The sequence below is a fragment of the Nerophis ophidion genome, linkage group LG14 (assembly GCF_033978795.1).
Source record: "Nerophis ophidion isolate RoL-2023_Sa linkage group LG14, RoL_Noph_v1.0, whole genome shotgun sequence".
In the NCBI taxonomy this organism is placed as follows: domain Eukaryota; kingdom Metazoa; phylum Chordata; class Actinopteri; order Syngnathiformes; family Syngnathidae; genus Nerophis; species Nerophis ophidion.
In genome coordinates this window covers 24,451,900-24,465,145 of record NC_084624.1, presented here as the reverse complement: position 1 = coordinate 24,465,145, position 13,246 = coordinate 24,451,900, and the positions used below count along the sequence as shown (strand labels likewise).

At 40.2% G+C, this 13,246-nt stretch overlaps 1 protein-coding gene across 1 annotated transcript in view; it reads left to right on the top strand.

Annotated features, from left to right (window-relative positions):
* The window catches only part of LOC133568336 (neurocan core protein-like), a 117,218-nt gene that overhangs the window by 80,455 nt on the left and 23,517 nt on the right, over positions 1-13,246 (top strand). Inside the window, exons 11-12 of the mRNA XM_061920209.1 lie at positions 1,069-1,228; positions 7,855-8,886. Of these exons, the coding sequence (XP_061776193.1) occupies positions 1,069-1,228; positions 7,855-8,886 (1,192 nt within the window). The remainder of the gene's footprint in view (positions 1-1,068; positions 1,229-7,854; positions 8,887-13,246) is intronic.

Below are 13,246 nucleotides of genomic sequence, written 5' to 3'. Positions count from 1 at the left end.
GCTAGCAAACACAAAAAGGCCTAGCGTGGAAGCTGGCAGGTCTCGAGCAGAAAAACAGAAGTCGTACATGAAATATGAAAACAAACTTGGAAGCAGGGAACCAAAAGCAGTAAGCTAAAAACCGCAATCAAATATAGCTTACCGCAACGCTGCATTGACGAGACAGGAAACGACACGACAGGTAGCAACGACAAGAGCGACATGACAAATCAATAATCCAGCACTGACTGGAAGACAAAGCAGGTACAAATAGGAGCAAGCTGATTGACCCCAGGTGTGGCCAGGTGCCAATCAGCTGCATCTGAGGGGAAACAAAGCACTCAGGGTGACAGACAAATAAGAGTGCTGACAGGAAATAGTACCAACCTCGTGACGTCCGTTGTGTCTTGAGCAAGACACTTCACCCTTGCTCTTGATGGGTGCTGGTTAGCGCCTTGCATGGCAGCTCCCTCCATCAGTGTGTGAACGTGTGTGTGTGAATGGGTAAATGTGGAAGTAGTGTCAAAGCGCTTTTAGTACCTTGAAGGTAGAAAAGCGCTATAAAAGTACAACCCTTTTATAATTTATTTATAAATACTAAACACACAGAGGAAAAACTAAAACACATACAAACTGTCACTGGCAAGCCTGACACGGTTCAGTTATTGACCAAGACTGCAATTACTGTATCCCAAATATTTCCCATTTCACTGGAATTTTGGCAAAATATTACATATTTTGTGTTTTACCCATTGAAAAAAAATCAGGGGTTCTTATGACATAAAAGGATTAACAATATGTGAATGATGAAAAAAACATTATCTGGTTAGGTTTAAAATTGCTGAAAGTTTTGATGCTGTAAAAGTCGAAACCATTTTTTTTACTGTGTATAAAACTTTATTATTACACTTTTATGAGGCGGATTTGTTTAGTGTTGAACTTCGTTTTAAAGGGGTCACAAGGATAGAGTATCTCATCACAATGACCTATCTGTGAATGTTCTGAACTCCTGTTTCCATGCAAGTGTTTGTATTGAGCAGATGGAGAAAGGCACAGTTCATTAATTGCGCCCATGCCTAATAATGCCAGGTGATCTCTGGGATTGTCAAATCCTTCTGGAAGCCTTGGAACTACATGTTGGGAACTGGTGACGATGAGGAGACCGAAACCGGAACCCGAAAAGGGCCCACGAGCGAAAAAGCGGCAAAAAAAAAGGATGAAGGGAATTTGTCCAGTACAACATCATCAGGTAAGTACAGTAGTTTAATTATTTGTTTACTCTTCTCTAATCCTTACAGCACATTAACTAGAATTATAATTATTCAAAAGAAAAACAGTCATTTAACTGTGCATTAGCAAGTCAGAAAAGATGGGGTGTTTGTACAAATGTGCCTTCAATTATGCAAATAACATGCACCATAATTATTACTATCAATCATCTGAGGTTTGCTGCTTTAAAACCTCAGAATAGCTGCAAGTGTTGCTGTGTTTTGTAACATTATTATTTTAGAATCTTGTTGCAGTGCAAAAGACCAAAATACACAATTGCATTGAGATTTGCTTATAACTATTGCTTGTGTACCATCAAAACCTAACTTGAAATGGTGGGTGATACTGCTAGTTATAAAATGTACCTAGTTTTAACTTTCTATATAATTTCTTACGTCACCGTATGTCAAAGGCATTCCTAGCCGAAAGCAATGAAAAGATCAATTTAATTTTTTTTCCCTACAGTGCATATGCTATAAATGTAATGCAATATTGTAAAGTTACTTTTCAATGAGATTGTAGGCTAAAAAAATTAAATCAATAAATGTATTTATGAACAATTAAACAAAATACACAATGTACAATATGAACAAAATAGTAAAATAATTTGCTTTTATTACATAAAATTGTTTGAGAAAAATAAAGTCTGTGCAGAAATAACTAATCAAAAACCAAAAGTACTATTGGCTATCATTCAAACAAAAAATGCTGATATGTCTGAAAATAAACATTAACGAAACAGACTTTGCAATGGATTGATGTCATCACGCAAATATGGAGTCATTCACTCTCTGTCCCTGTCATTACACAGCATTAATGTCTCTCTGGGCTCTCCCTTAGAGATAGGGTGAGAAGCTCTGCCATCCGGGAGGAGCTCAACGTAAAGCCGCTGCTCCTCCACATCGAGAGGAGCCAGATGAGGTGGTTCGGGCATCTGGTCAGGATGCCACCCGAACGCCTCCCTAGGGATGTGTTTAGGGCACGTCCAGCTGGTAGGAGGCCACGGGGAAGACCCAGGACACGTTGGAAAGACTATGTCTCCCGGCTGGCCTGGGAACGCCTCGGGATCCCCCGGGAAGAGCTAGACGAAGTGGCTGGAGATAGGGAAGTCTGGGCTTCCCTGCTTAGGCTGCTGCCCCCGCGACCCGACCTCGGATAAGCGGAAGATGATGGATGGATGGATGGATGGTTCTGGCTATTAGGGAGAGCTAACATTAGCACAACATCATGTCCTGAATATTAGAGAACAATTCGACTCCACATTAATGGAGCCAAATGATGGGGGAGGGGGGATAGGGGCTTTTAGCTTCCCTTTTATGTTACAACAATTTGGGAGGTTTTAAACATACTGAGACATGGTTCAAGTTAGGGTAAAGTAGTTTGTATGTAAATAATTAACATGTAATTATTGCGTTTCAAAGTCAAACTGCCTCAATCACAAACATGCTATATTAACGATATACATTTATGTACACATGCATCCATGTGTACATTTCATATAATTACAAAAACAATTCAAAACTTTCTTAAAATTGATGCTAAATGAGGAGGGTGTAACAAAAGTCTTCCATGGCAGACCAGTTAAAAGCAAGCAGGTAGCCTTCAACATTTGTGGCTAACAGAGGGGTTTTTTTTGTTTGTTTCCCTGGCATGAAGCGTCGGTACACCAAAAAATATGAAATACAGGGGTCTTGAATGTTTTCCAGGCCAAGAAACCCCAAATTGATAGAGAAATGGAGCGAGGAACCCCGAATAATGTATCTGTCATGATCCGTGGTCCGCATCATGTTTTTGTATTTTCTGTTAGTTTTGGACTCCTTTAATTCCTGTTTGTGACACCTGAGTTTGGTCTGGTTATTGTTTTCACCTGCCTCTGTTGTTCAGAACGCTCACCTGTTTCTAATCAGAGGCATTATTTAAGCCTGTCTTTGCCAGTCAGTCGGCCAGGCGTCATTGTTTTTCTCATGACTTGCCAAGTAAGTCTTGCTAGTTTCATGCCACGGTTCCCTGAGTGTTCCAGGCCATAGTTTATGCTAAGTGTTTGCTTCATGCTTTCATCACGTCTCTTGTCTTCTAGTCCATGCTAAGTATTTAGCTTCAAGTGCGATCAGCACCTTATTCCTTTGCCTTGTTTTCCGTTTTTTGTATCTACTTGAGTTTTTGTTCAAGGTTAAATCATCTCCTACCTCACGCTGTCATCCGGACTTGTCCATTCTACATTCCTGGGAGAATGACCTCGCATAAAGATGCGACCCCGTTGTGACAGTATCTTGTAAATAAATTGTGTTTTAGATTAAACTGGTCCTAAAAGTACATTGTTATTGTGCAATACTTAAAATACTCAAATACTACAGTATAGCGCTGCTAATCACCAGTTCGCAACTACTACATGCTAATCATTAGCAGGCAAATAGGACCACTAATTGCTAGCTTGCAACTCGTGCTACTAATTTTGAGGTGGCCACTAGTGCACTAGTTGCTATCTATCTTAAATGCTAAGATAAATATTATATTATAATTATTCATGTTTTTATTTAAAACCTGCAAGGTATAGTGAGTAAGGTGGCCATTTGTAAACTACACTACAATGTGTTGAGTCAATGTTAATCTAGTCTATTTCATTACATTTACATTTTTTGAAAAATTCCACTTAAAAAATATAACAACATATGAAAAAAAGTCTAAATCAACCAAAAATTTCACAACCCCCCTGCAGTACCTCTGCGGACCACCGGTTGAAGACCTTTGCTCTACACCAGGGGTCACCAACGCGGTGCCCGCGGGCACCAGGTAGCCCGTAAGGACCAGATGAGTTGCCCGCTGGCCTGTTCTAAAAATAGAGTAGCTCAAATAGCAGCACTTACCAGTGAGCTGCCTCTATTTTTTAAATTTTATTTATTTACTAGCAAGTTGGTCTTGCTTTGCTCGACATTTTTAATTCTAAGAAGGACAAAACTCAAATAGAATTTGAAAATCCAAGAAAATATTTTAAAAACTTGGTCCTCACTTGTTTAAATAAATTCATTTATATTTTTACTTTGCTTCTTATAACATTCAGAAAGACAAATTTTAGAGAAAAAATACAACCTTTAAAATGATTTTAGGATTTTCAAACACATATACCTTTTTACTTTTTAAATTCCTTCCTCTTCTTTCCTGACCATTTAAAGTTTAAAGCCCACCAGGCTGCACCAAACTTTTGGTGCCTTGTTGACACAAAAAATCACAGTGGTGTATGCGCAGCAGATATGAAGGTTGCAAGCCTGTTTGGTTCCACTTATCTTTGTGAATCAACCTTTTCTGACATGAACGTCATCAAGAACAAACACAGAACACGCCTCACTGATGCACATCTGCAAGACTCACTCAGAGTTTCAGTGTCAAGTTACACAATGCTAGGCTTCCCACTAACTGACAAAGAAACAGATAAAAGATTTGGTGTCCAGTTCAAAGTGTGACATGATTTATTAAAAAATTTGAGAGTTTACTTTTGTATTTTACATGAGTTATTATTTGTACAAACATGGTGCAAAATAATTCATGATTTGTTAAAAAATGTTAGTGGCCAGCTAGTTAAAATGGGATATTGTGATTTCACAAGACTGTCTTTCAAGTGATCATTTGAAAATGTTCAATTTGAAAATGTGAGAAAATATAAAAATAAAGTGTTGCATATTGATAGTTATCTGTTTCTATATATATTTATTGTACAAAATCATTAAGATGATCAGCGTTTCCACAAAGATAAATATCATTAATTATTAATAATAACATAGAGTTAAAGGTAAATTGAGCAAATTGGCTATTTCTGGCAATGTATTTAAGTGTGTATCAAACTGGTAGCCCTTCGCATTAATCAGTACCCAAGAAGTAGCTCTTGGTTTCAAAAAGGTTGGTGACCCCTGCTCTACACCATGAATGTGTCGTGTGTGTGTGCGTGTGCATGTGTGTGTGTGTGCGTGCGCGCGTGCGTGCGTGCACCTATTATCAAACAGTATAGTTTTAATGTTGTACAATACAAAACCCAAAACCACTGAAATTGGCACGTTGTGTAAATGATAAATAAAAACAGAATACAATGATTTGCAAATCCTTTTCAACTTATATTCAATTGAATAGACTGCAAAGTCAAGATACTTAACATTAGAACTGGAAAACTAAATTTTTTGGAACTATTAGCTCATTTGGAATTGGATGCCTGCAACATGTTTAAAAAAGCTGGCACAAGTGGCAAAAAAGACTGAGAAAGTTGAGGAATGCTCATCAAACACTTATTTGTAACATCCCACGGGTGAACAGGCTACTTGGGAACAGGTGGGTGCCATTATTGGGAATAAAATCAGGTTCCATGAAATGCCCAGTCACTCACAATAAAGGATGGGATGATGGTCACTACTTTGTCCAAAAAAGTGCCTCAGCAAATTGTTTAAGAACATTTCTCAACCAGCTATTGCAAGGAATTTAGGGATTTCACCATCTACGGTCAGTAATATCCGTAAAATGTTCAGAGAATCTGGAGAAATCACTGCACATAAGCAGCAAGACTGAAAACCAACATTGAATCCCCGTGACATTCAATACCTCAGGCGGTACTGCATCAAAAAGCGACATCAGGGTTAGGAACTCGCTTGGCTGCAGTTCTTTGTGACCCCAAGATGCAAGAACCAAGAGAACGATGAACAGGTATGATGATTTTAATATCAACAGAGAAAATGAAGCAGTCTTGCATGTAAACGTTCCAAACATAATGCTATCTTCGAGCACGGAAGAGTGCTTGAGGCAAGCATAAATAGAACATATGCTGATTGGCAGCAGGTGTGGACCAGCTGCCAATCAACTGCAGGTGAGTGAACAAACACAGTGCTCAGCGTGACAAGCAGGAACTGGAAACCAAAATAAGAGCACTGATGGGAAGTACATACAAAACAAGCAAACAAACAGAAATGAAGTGACAAATCGTCACAATCAGTGTGTGAAGGATATCACCATGTGGGCTCAGGTACACTTTAGAAAACCATTGTCAGTAACTACCGTTTGTCACTACATCTGTAAGTGCAAGTTAAAACTCTACTATGCAAAGTGAAAGCCATTTATCAACAACACACAGAAAAGCCTCTTGCGTCTCTGGACCCGAGCTCATCTAAGATGGACTGATGCAAAGTGGAAAAGTGTTCTGACGAGTACACATTTCAAATTGTTATTAGAAACTGTGGACCTCATGTCCTCCAGACCAAAGAAGAAAATAACCATTTGGATTTTTTTTTTGAAGAAGTTCATTTAGCCTACTGATGTGTATTTATAAATGGTTGATTTATACAGGCTAGTAAGGTTAAGTGTTGTACCAGACAAGTTGCGGCTACCTTGCTTCTGCAGCCTTCATCAGATGTGTCACGTGATGTTAGCGTGACTTTGTCGGTGACGTGTTATATGATTGTACCATCCCACCTGAAGTGGTGGGATGGCGGCGTCCCCTGGTGTGCACACCCGGGACACAGTCCTGCAGGGCCGCCCTAGGCCGTTTGGTAGACATCCAGACGACAGGGGGCGCCCCGCCCTTCCCCCGGCGCACACCAGGGGACGCCGTGGGATGGTACAATCCATATAACACGTCACAGACAACGTCACGCTAACATCATGTGACACGTCTGATGAACGCTGCAGAAGCAAGGTAGCCGAACTTGTCAGGTACAACACTTTACCTTACTAGCCTGAATAAATCAACCATTTATAAACTATTTGGATTGTTCGAGGCGCAAAGTTCAAAAGCCAGCATCTATGATGTATCGGGGTGTTTTAGTGCCCAATGCATGGGAAACTTACACATCTGTGAAGGCACCATTAATGCTGAAAGGAACATACAGGTTTTGGAGTAACATATGTTGCCATCCAAGCAACGTTATCATGGACGGCCCTGCTTATTTGAGCAAGACAATGGCAAGCCACGCGTTACAACAGCATGGCTTCGTAGTAAAAGAGTGCGGGTACTAGACTTGCCTGCCTGTAGTCCAGACCTGTCTCCCATTGAACATGTGTGGCGCAATATGAAGCCTAAAATACCACAACAAAGACCCCGGGCTGTTGAACAACTTAAGTTGTACATCAAGCAAGAATGGGAAAGAATTCCACCTGAAAAGCTCCTCAGTTCCCAAACGTTTACAGAGTGTTTTTAAAAGGAAACGCCATGTAACACAGTGGTAAACATGCCCCTGTGCCAACTTTTTTGTCATGTGTTGCTGCTATTAAATTCTAAGTTAATGATTATTTGCATAAAAAATGTGTTTCTCTGTTCAAACATTAAGTACCTTGTCTTTGCAGTCTATTCAATTGAATATAAGTTGAAAAGGATTTGCAAATCATTGTATTCTGTTTTTATTTACGATTTACACAACGTGCCAACTTCACTGGTTTTGGGGTTTGTATATGAATTATGCCGGTAACAGTTTAAATGTTTATTGTCAATGTTAAATCAATGTATTTTGATGGAATTTGTCATTTAAAGGGTGCACTCCAGAAAGAATACCGACCGCTCTAGCAGACGCTAATTGGGATCCAAAAAAAACAGCCAGAAAAGTGACATTCCTTGACCTTGTTTGGTTTCCTCCACAGGTTTCTTCTCGTGGGGAAGTTCAGCATCCACTGATCCCTCAAGGAAGATCACAACTCCATCAAATGAAGAACCAGCTAGCCGTTTGGTGTCTTTTCCTCCTGCCTCTAATAATTCTGTAACAGCAGGAACCACCAGTGTGGGGACACCAGACCCACATCCCTCCACCACTTCCAACCCAGCTCCTGAAACAACATCATCTGGCATGGAAACTGTGTGGGTCCGTGTGAACGCTGAGACCACCACCCAGTCCGGTGAGAAGAAGGAGACCACAGCGAGCTCTCAGTCCACTTCTAGAGGAGGCCGAGGCCGAGGCCGAGGGAAGAAGAACAGAGGGGAGGAGAGAAGCAGAGAAGAAAAGAGCAAAGGGGACGATGAGGGAAGCGGTGAGATTACTGCTGCAGAGGCCAAAGGGGAGATACAAGTTTCCCGACGGCCAGTTGGAACCAGTAGACCGAGGGAAAGATCCAGGTCAAGAGAAAGGGGTCACAGGAAAGGACAGACCACCACCACAATCATCAGCACTACCACGATGGCTGCCAGCACTTCTGAGCCCACAGTGATCTCCACAACTAGGGAGGAGAATGTTGCTTTTACCAATACATTCTCCACCACCGTGCCAACTCAGACCCAACCCCTGTCTGACCAACCTGACTTGAATGCCTTATCTTCATCATCATCATCACCATCACCACTTGTCACATCATCCACCTCTCCTTCCTTACCTCCATCCCCATCCTCATCTGAAACATCACTTTCCCCTCCAGTACCATCCTCTTCTTTGCCTCCATCCCCTTCACCAACAACTCCCTCTCCATCTCCTTCCTCGGACAACAGCAACAACACTTCCCAAACATCGCTGGAATGGGTTCCAGTCCAGAGAGCGACGGTCCTGAACGTCTCTCTGGAATCTCCTCCCGAAGAGGAGGAACCCGCCTGGTCTCAAACGGTGGGCTCAGGGTCCCTGTTACCTGGCAACATAGAGGAGGAGAGCAGCAGGTTTAACGTCAGCAATGTCACTCCGGTTCCAGCTGGTGAGCATAGCAGTTCTGCTTTATTCGAACACTGTTCTTTATAATGATATCAGTTTTAGTATATCTGAGCAGTGACACACTTGTTATATGCTGTTGTGTTTTGCCATACAATACCACCCACCGGTTGGTCAGCTGTTGTAAGTGGGAAAAAAACTCCCCAAAAACAAGATGGCTGACAGACGTGCGGGTCTGCATAGCAGGGGGGAAATATCTGTCCACTCCTTCTGTTACAAGAGACTTTTGCAGGTTTACAAATTTGGGGCAACTAAAAAGTAATATAATTGTTAGAGTCACTGATTATTGATTTTGTGATTTGAGAAAATCAAGATTTCAACCGCTTTTCCCCTCCCAATTTGCCGGGGTTGCTGGACACCACTATATTGGACATCGGGCATCACTGGCTGTACTGTATTAAGTATTGCTGTAATTTTGTCGTATTCAAAAATACCTTATCTGCAGTAACTTTTTGACCGAAAATCAATTACCATATTTTTCGGACTACGAGACGCACTTAAAATCCTTTCATTTTCTCAAAACTCGACAGTGCGCCTTATAACCCGGTGCGCTTTATGTACGGAATAATTCTGTTTTTACTTACCGACCTTAAAGCTATTTTATTTGGTACATTATGAAATGATAAATGTGACCAGTAGATGGCAGACACACATAAGAGATACGTGGAGACTGCAAAATGACTCGAGTAAACAACACCAACATTTTATATGTGCCATTGAAAATATAGAACATTTCACACGGCGCTCAAAAATAGATTAAAATGTTTAAGTACGACTTTGGTATTCTATGAAGCCGCACCGCTTGATGGATTGTACTGTTCTTCAACATACGAGTATTATTATGGTGTGTGTATAAGGTAAAACATATTATCTGGCGTTTTGTTTCGCAAGATTATGCAAAAGCCACTTTTCTTACCTTCTGGTACCTGCTGATCTGTTTTGGGGTTTTGCATAAGTCCTGAAAAATTGCGCGAGTCCACCGTAGTCAATAAGCTTCTTCATTTTCTCTATGTTCTTCTTATGGGACATTCATCCTCCACTGTTGCCATTTTAATATAAAGTTGTGTAAAGTTCTAACTTATATCTGTCAGTAAACTCACCATGAAAGCGCTAAAACATACCGGTGTAGTGAGTTTACATTATTCACCCAAGGAACTTTAGTTATTAGAAAGTTCCAGTCAGACGTTTTTTTCACGGGACACATTTCTGGCGTTGTTGTTGCACTATTGAGCCATAGATGAGGAGATGCTGCTCCGTAATTGATTTAAGTAAAGTCTGAATGTCATTAAAACAGTTAGCGCCATCTTTTAACACTTCTTCCACCCTTGCACGCTACACCGCTACAACAAAGATGACGGGGAGAAGGCGCTGTCAAAAGTGAGCCACGTAAATAAGACCTCCCACAAAACGGCACATCCTTAAGTGACGGTTAGAAAGCAGCTTGACGATGATCTGTAAAACATAATCTATGCAACATTTTGACCAAAGAACCACCATTACATGTTATGTAGACCACAAGGAAGTCTTTTCCATTTAGAAAGTAATAATAATAATAATAATATGACTCCTTTAATGCGCGTTATAATCCGGTGCGGTTTATATATAAAAAAGATTGAAAATAGACCATTCTTTGGCAGCGCACCTTATAATCCAGTGCGCCCTACCGTCTGGAAAATACGGTAATTGTTAGAAACTCTGATTGTTGATTTTGTCATTTGAGAAAATGAACAATTCTACCGTTTGTCCCTCCCAGGTTGCTGGGGTGGCTGGAGTCCACTATATTGGACATCAGGCATCACTGGCTATACTTTATTAAGTATTGCTGTAATGTTGTCGTAGTCGAAAAAAAATTATCTGCAGTAACTTTTAGGTCGCAAATCAGTTGGTGTATATGAGAAGGTTTTTATTAGAATCCAGTAATATTTCATTGATATTAGTGCTATCGTGTTTTCATCCATCCATCCATTTTCTACCACTTGTCCCTTTTCGGGTCGCCACCTCATCGCAGGGCCAACACAGATAGACAGACAACATTCACACTACCATGAATTGATTAACGTGGACCCCGACTTAAACAAGTTGAAAAACTTATTCGGGTGTTACCATTTAGTGGTCAATTGTACGGAATATGTACTGTACTGTGCAATCTACTAATAAAAGTATCAATCAATCAAAGCATTCAAACACTAGGGCCAATTTAGTGTTGCCAATCAACCTATCCCCAGGTACATGTTTTTGGAAGTGAGAGGAAGCCGGAGTACCCGAAGGGAACCCACGCAGTCACGGGGAGAACATGCAAACGCCACACAGAGATCCCGAGCCCGGTATTGAACTCAGGACCTTCGTATTGTGAGGCAGATGCACTAACCCCTCTCCCACCGTACTGCTATCGTGTTTCTAAAAACGTTATTGTTGAAGTCTAGAGGCTCAATGTTTTTGCACTACATTTACAATATGTTGCAATTTTACAACACATTCCTAAATATCAATAAAAACGTTTTTTGTAGTGTCCACAACATTTTATTTGATTATTTAGTCATTTAGCAACTCAATTAAAAAGTGCATAAAGGGCGGATTTTAATGAAACTTTCAAGAAATGTCCAAAATTGGATAAGTAACAATTTTGTGGGTGAACCGAATCACCGTCAGGATTCAGGACTTTTTTTTACTAATACTAAGTAGGGCTTTTGTAGAGTCCATACCAGAGCTGGCCACATTGAGAGAAAAATGTGTGTCTCGGAGAGCCAATGTGTATGAGTGTATAAATTATGTATACACATTTAGCTGTAAAAATCTGCTGTACAGTATGTGTGTTCGGGTCCCTTTTTCAGGAACACTAATACCAAAAGCCACAATGTCCGGTAGAATTCTAAAAACGTTATAACAGACCACCTCAAAAAAACTGAAATTAATTTTACAGTTTTTTACTGAAAGGAACAACCAAAATGTACATGAAAATAAAGAAAGTGGGATTTGCAATATTAACTATGAACAATAAAACACTGAATATTAACAACATATGAATGTTACTCCTCTTTTACTTCTCAGACCAGCTCCTCAATAGTTGTGTATCTTTTACAATCAAGCAAAACACAACACAAATAAAATTAAAAAAACAGCAAAATATGAATGCAAAGTGTAATAAACACCTACAATATGATATATTATCACTTTTATGCAGAAATTTGTTGTAAAAATCTGCTCCCGCATTTGTTTCTGACATACGCGTTTTGGGCTGGAGGCTCTGAAAACAAACCGCGCCCACTCTGGTTTGTTCCTGGTCTGAGCTGCTTTGACGTAGATTACCGTTATAACTCCTATAACACTCAAAAGTGCAGATTTCGACCATTGAAATAATTTCTATAGTTCAAGACTTACGGTCATTTAAAAACAGCCCTGCACATCATAATGGCGGCTACAGTTTTGATGTTAAAGGTCTAAAAAAATTCTTTAGAACGTCTGGTGGGCCGGATTGAAAATCTTAACAGATCTCATGTGGCCTGCGGACAGTATTTTGCCCAGGTCTGGTCTATACAATATTCCGGTATTTCAATAAATTAACCTGTAACACATGTCACCAATTCCTTGAGATATTTTTTTTTTGATTGAATAAAAATGCATTTTTTTAAATGCCTATAAAGAAATCTAACCACCATAAGTAGTTTTGGAGTTTAAGAGAGCCATCCAACTTTATATTTTCAGTATTTTGGTCCATGTGTGGGTTCTCTCAGGGTACTCCGGCTTCCTCCCACCTCCACAGACGTTCACCTGGTGATAGGCTGATGGGCAACACTGAATTGGCCATCGTGTGTGAACTTGAGTGGGATTACTATCTGTCTATCTGGCCCTGTGATGAGGTGGAGACTTGTCCAGGGTGTACCCTGCCTGACCCTGAAATGGACAAGCAGTAAAAAATGGATGGATGGCTCGATAGTTTAAACTGATTTAATACAAAACATAACAGCCTCATTGTAATTCAGCGTTTTTTTCTGATGGTGCGTTAATTGACACCGTTAGGTCTGTAAATACCAGCTGCTGCTGGCTGGCAGCTTTTTTTTTTACAGCATTCAGTTATGATGATGTCTGCCTATGTGAAGGCTCTTCAAGGACTGTACATTTGTTGAGTAATATAGCAAACAATGTAGCAGCTTGCTTGTTGAATGGAGATCATAAATATTAAGTGTAGTCATGAAAACGAGTGAGGCTGCAATGTATGAATAGCATTGTATGCTAATTAACCACAAAAAAAAGGTTCAGGGTAGGTTTGTCCCGATACCAATATTTTGGTACCAAAATGTATTTCGATACTTTTCTAAAAAAAAAAAAAAGGGTGGGACCACAAAAAA